This window comes from Apium graveolens, chromosome 7 (assembly GCF_009905375.1).
Source record: "Apium graveolens cultivar Ventura chromosome 7, ASM990537v1, whole genome shotgun sequence".
Classification (NCBI taxonomy): domain Eukaryota; kingdom Viridiplantae; phylum Streptophyta; class Magnoliopsida; order Apiales; family Apiaceae; genus Apium; species Apium graveolens.
The window spans coordinates 43,357,193-43,362,643 of NC_133653.1; the positions used below are offsets into that span (position 1 = coordinate 43,357,193).

The window sequence follows — 5,451 nt, forward strand, 5'->3', positions numbered from 1 at the left end:
TAGTAAACGTATAGAACCTCCGGGGAAGGAGGTAGTATCAGAAAGAACCATAACGCGGATACTTTTTACTTTGCATCACATTGCAGATCTGAAGGTGACTGTGTTTTTATATATTATTCATGCAACCAGATTATGATGCAAAAATACAGATTATTTAAGGCCAAGAAAGAGAAAAAAGCACCATATTCTTCACCGTAACTTAACCACATGTGAATTAGTTAAAAAACACAAGCACATACAGGCAGCAAAAGTATTTTGGTGGAAAAGATTTCTTTGTGAAAAATGCAAATCAAAGACTTATACACCAAGTAGAAAAAAAAGTGTAAGAAATGGAACTAGGTAGTTACGACGGAAACAGATACACGATCAAATCCAAGTCGCGATCATCTTAAGGCTGATCATTACCAAGTACAATACCTAGATTAGGCCTCTGAAGAATCTTGTAGCCTCCGCTAATTAAAACCTTTGCTGGAGCACAATGTAGATTAGTAAATTAAGATATTGAATCATAAATCACAAATTTACACAGTCACCTCTCCGGTACTTTTCAATGTCTGTTTACTAAACAGTGAATATCAAAGACAAATAATGAAATTAAACTGCAGTTGATGTCATTTATCGCCCAATAATGCTTTTTGATGTGGAGTGTGACCATGCGAATAGAAATAGATTTAGACAGACTCATGCAAAAATGAACAAAAAGTATGTACAATATCAGTTTTACAGGATGGGGAGATGCTAGAGCAAGGAACTCACTCAAGTCTTGTAGAAAACAGGGCAGGAGCACATAACAACTTGACAAACCAAACATCCAGTTAAAGGCTTTGTTCGAAGTACATCCATCTTTTTTATACCACCTCATATGTTTTCATCAATCATCCCAGCTGGCCAGCCACAACCAATAAGGATGTAAAAGTCACAAAATTATTGAAATAAGCACTAACTAAAAGTAATCCATATGTTTCCATTCATAATATTATTGTACCAATAAAAATAGGTACTAGGAAACACCTAACAGATGTTTTTCCTTGCCTTCTCTAGTGCAGTTATCTATCCTTGCAAATGTAGCAAATAGAACCGGATAAATTAAGTCTGGCAGTAATGAAGTCTGGCAGTAATGAAGTAATGAACCGGATAAATTAAGGTTGAAAATGAAAGATGGCATGTCTTACAAATTAGCATATATAAAAAAAGAAACTTACTTATAATATATTAAACAAGGTCTCAACACATGTAACTTAGAGTTAAAACTTGCAAAAATAAAAGGATAGAAATATAGAAAATGCATAGGTAAAATTCATCCTTGTCACTTGCACCCAGATTATTGCCTGCATTGCACAAATTTGTCTCTTGCTACATGTAACAACTTGATCGCAACACTAATGTCAACGCGTTTTGCTGGAGTCTGTTCGGAACATAATATCCCCACCTCAAATATTGATGTCAGGCATATCTCCATTGCCATCCTATATGATTGATTTACATTCAAACCATGTTCTTCTTGATCTATTACAATCCGTGGATCAACAATGTCCATTACTCTTTGTGGGAGTGCCTTCCTCACATAGTCATGAAGATCCTTGGTATTGTCCATTAATAGGCTGCTTTCTGTAGGACGCTTTCCGGAAAACATTTCTAGTAGAAGAACTCCATAACTATACACATCTCCCTCTGCAGATACATCCCCGCATATTCCATATTCTGCACAACAAAAGGGTTTATAAAAAGCAAAAAATAACTTTGATATATGATACTCCTTATGTTAAAAAATTCTGACACTTCAAATTTTCAAGAAATATTTGATAAACGTTTAACGAGATAGTTAAAGAAGTGCTCAATATTGATAAAAGAAACAATATGAAAAGTCACCTGGAGGAACATATCCAATCGTACCACGTATACCGGTTGAACTCAATTGTGCTTGATTGATGTCACCTGTATTAGCAACACAGAACCTCGCCAAACCAAAATCCCCAAGACGGGCAATAAAATCCTCGTCAAGAAGAATATTACTTGGCTTTATGTCGCAATGAATAATATTTGCATGACTATGATGATGTAGGTAATCCACTCCTAGTGCAATATCAATGGCAATATTTAGTCTTTGGAGCAGATTTAAGTTTCTTTCATTCCCTTGATGATGATGATGATGATGATGAGGACTTGGATGCAACCAGCTATCCAAACTCCCATTTTTCATGAACTCAAAAACCAATGCCTTGAAGTCATTTCCCTTATAATCAGTGCTAGAGCATACTGTGATGATCTTGATAAGATTTCGATGACGAATATTCCTCAATGTTTCACACTCCGCCAAAAAACTCTTGCTGGCTCCACGTACTTCAACTTTTAGTACCTTCACAGCAACTATATGTTCTACTAATTCGAGAATTCCCATGTAAACAGAACCGTATCTTCCTTCGCCGATAAAATTTTCAGGAGAAAACTCATTTGTAGCGAGTAAAAGGTCTTGGTATGAAAGTTTGGGATATGGGTTATCCTTTAATACGGGAATGGGTTCATTCAACTTTTTGGAATTTCGACGTCGATAGAAAATCAAAGCAAGACATGCTAACATGACACCGAGGGGTACAATAACTAGGATGAGTATCATTTTGAAGGAAAATGTTGTTTTCTTGTTCCTTGAGACTTTTACGGGACAAGCAGACAAATTCAATGCCTGAATACCTCCACAAAGCTCTGAATTTCCAATGATCGAAAAAGCACTAACGTTGGAAAAAAGACCTTTTTTTGACACTTGTCCTCCAAGCTTGTTGTACGACAAGTCGAGAAACATCATTTGATTCCCATCAAAGAAACTTGGAATACTCCCAGAGATATTATTGTTTGAAAGATCTAAATATCTAAGATTTTTCAAAGTTTTAAAAGATGATGGAATTTTACCTTGAAAATGGTTTCCTGCCATATACAACTCCTGCAACATCAAACATCCGTCAAGGGTAGCAGGTATATCTCCTGTTAGTTTATTATAGGAAACATCTAGTCCAACCAATTGTTTCAAGCTACCAATGTTGGAGGGAAGTGGGCCGGTGAATAGATTCTTGGACAAATTAAGGTATACACAATGGGAAGAAAATGCAATTTCATCAGGTAACACACCTCTAAGCCTGTTGTCAGCAAGAAAAATTTCCTGTAGAGTTGAGATATAAAACAACTGAGTGGGTATACTTCCTTGGAGCATGTTACTTTCTAAATAGAGATAAACTAAGTGAGTAAAGTTTCCAAAGGAAGTTGGAATTGTTCCTGATGAAATGTTGTTTTTACTCAAATCTAGTTGTCCTAAAGTTGATAGCTCTCCAATTGATTCTGGAATGGTCCCTGTTAACAAATTTTCACTCAAATCTAGTTCTTTCATGTTCAAAAGTTTTCCAATTTCGTGAGGTATGCTTCCGTATATGAGGTTTTTGTGCAATAAAAGTTTCTCCATATTGGTGGAGAGATTTACAATTGAAATCGGGAGCTTCCCACTTAAACTAGTCGTGTCTAAGCTCAAGAGCTTTAGATTGGTACAATTAACCAAAGAATCGAAGAAGCTCAAGTCACCGGGTTGCATATTGTCTCCAAGTGGATTATGACCCAAACCTAAATATTCAATATTAGAAAGGCTACCCAAATTATTTGGGATAGGCCCAGTAATATTGTTTATGAAGATATCAAACGAGACCAAATTGGATGCATTAACTATCGATGGTGGAAGCGGGCCTGAAAAACTGTTTGCGCCAGCATAGAACTCTCGCAGCCTAGGAAGAGTGAAACCCAAATCTGTTGGAAGCGTTCCTTCTAGCTCATTCTGGACGAGACTGACGAAAGAGAGGAATGAATTGTTGTATAGTTGTTGGGGAACCATACCGGACAACCTGTTTGCTGACAAACTAAGAAACTCTAATTTTGCAAGATGAGAAACATCAAAAGGTATCATTCCCACTAGATTATTATATAGTAGAGAAAGAACACGGAGAGATGATACGTTCGCTATCGACGGTGGAATTGATCCAGTAAAATGATTGTTTCCGAGATTAAACTTATAAAGCTTAGACCAAGGAGAAAAATCAGTGGGTAGTTCCCCTTCAAGGTCGTTGGCAGACAGACTGATGTTTCTAATATCTATACAATGACTCAAATTGGCAGGAAATCCGCCTTCAAAAGAATTGTCATTCAGATAAAGATATTGTAAGCGAAACAGTCGACCAATTTCATTTGGGATTGGGCCATGGAAGCTGTTTTGATATAGGTAAATTCTCCTGAGAAAGGAGAGATTTCCAATGTGAGGCGAAAGGGTTCCCACCAAGTGTAGTGAGGAGAGGTTAAGTATTGTTACCCTCTGTCGTCGGCGGCTACATATAACTCCTGTCCAGTGACAGAAATGAATGGAAGTGTTCCATGAGTGTAGTGCACCCATTGGGTCATCTCTTATCGAAGACTTGAAAGAAAGTAAAGTCTGTTCATCAGTGACATTGCTGGGAAATGAAGATATGAATGTTGTTGAGGTTCCGAATAAGAAAACAAAGAGGATGTTGAATAGGAGAAGGTTGAAAATCATGGTTGTACGATTAGGAAGAGAAAATGCTGCAGTGGTGGAAGTATTGGTAGTGAATGTTCGATTCATTTATAAACATGAAGTTGTGTAAGCGTATTCCAGACGAGTAGTACTTATCATTATCAAACAAGTAATAAGTTTTGTCTGCAGCAAATGACTTTATAAGGTCAAGCAGGTTAAGCCAAATATGACGAGTGAGTGGCAGGTACATTTTCCACACATTGCAACAAATTATGAGATAATTATTCATAATAGCTTCAGACTATGATGTTATTTAATCCATGATCTTGACAATTAATATCACATCAAATATGCATGTATGTTACGGTATTTAAAATCTACCAGGAAGCATCTCTAGTTGCTAGCAATGCTTTGACAATTTCGTCGACTTGGTTTCCCTGCTTCAACCACCCACTGTTCCAAATTCCAAACATGGAGGACACCTACAGTTACATATATGTTGAACAAATTGAACATTTTATATATGTTTAACTCATACCTTTACGATATTCATACAAGTTCAGACAATAACGTAGGGGATGCCTTGGATCAGGTTGGCTCAAGCACTACTTGTCTGTTGCAGCCTAATCTTTGCGATTCGTGTTACAAACATTGCCTCAAGTACATGCCACTGATACATTGGCATTGATTTGTGCAAGTAACTGCATATTTATATCAAGCCATTGAACAATAAATAAAAATCACCAAACACCGACTAACTGCATATTACAATGAGTTCAATTATAACAGAATTTAGACTATTCTTTTACGTATTCTGCATAGTTTATGTTCTCATCTTATTCTGCATTTAACTGTGCATGAGAAATCAAGTTAATAGAGTGTAAATTGGCCTGGTAAAAACAAGATATTAAGCTGCCTGGTAAAATCAAATA

The 5,451-nt window shown here is 36.6% G+C and overlaps 1 protein-coding gene across 2 annotated transcripts; it reads right to left on the reverse strand.

The window, feature by feature from the left end:
* Window positions 1-431: 431 nt before the first annotated feature.
* On the reverse strand, window positions 432-4,748 carry LOC141672876 (putative receptor-like protein kinase At3g47110). Of its 2 annotated transcripts, XR_012555723.1 has the most exons (3): window positions 1,870-4,748; window positions 757-1,701; window positions 432-468 (listed from the first exon to the last, which is right to left on the reverse strand). XR_012555723.1 is itself a non-coding variant. In XM_074479564.1 (2 exons), exons 1-2 carry the CDS (start codon window positions 4,625-4,627, stop codon window positions 1,322-1,324), a joined length of 3,138 nt encoding a protein of 1,045 aa, XP_074335665.1. In that variant the 5' UTR covers window positions 4,628-4,748; the 3' UTR covers window positions 432-1,321. The 2 variants fall into 2 exon arrangements, 1 of the variants encoding a protein (XP_074335665.1); XM_074479564.1 differs by having other exon boundaries at window positions 432-1,701.
* Window positions 4,749-5,451: the final 703 nt, after the last annotated feature.

Excerpts from the sequence above, each read along its gene's own strand:
- LOC141672876 (XM_074479564.1), bottom strand. The coding sequence starts at position 4,627 with ATGAATCGAACATTCACTACCAATACTTCCACCACTGCAGCATTTTCT. Across the intron at positions 1,702-1,869 it reads GATTGGATATGTTCCTCCAG|AATATGGAATATGCGGGGAT; the intron begins GTGACTTTTCAT and ends TTTGTTGTGCAG.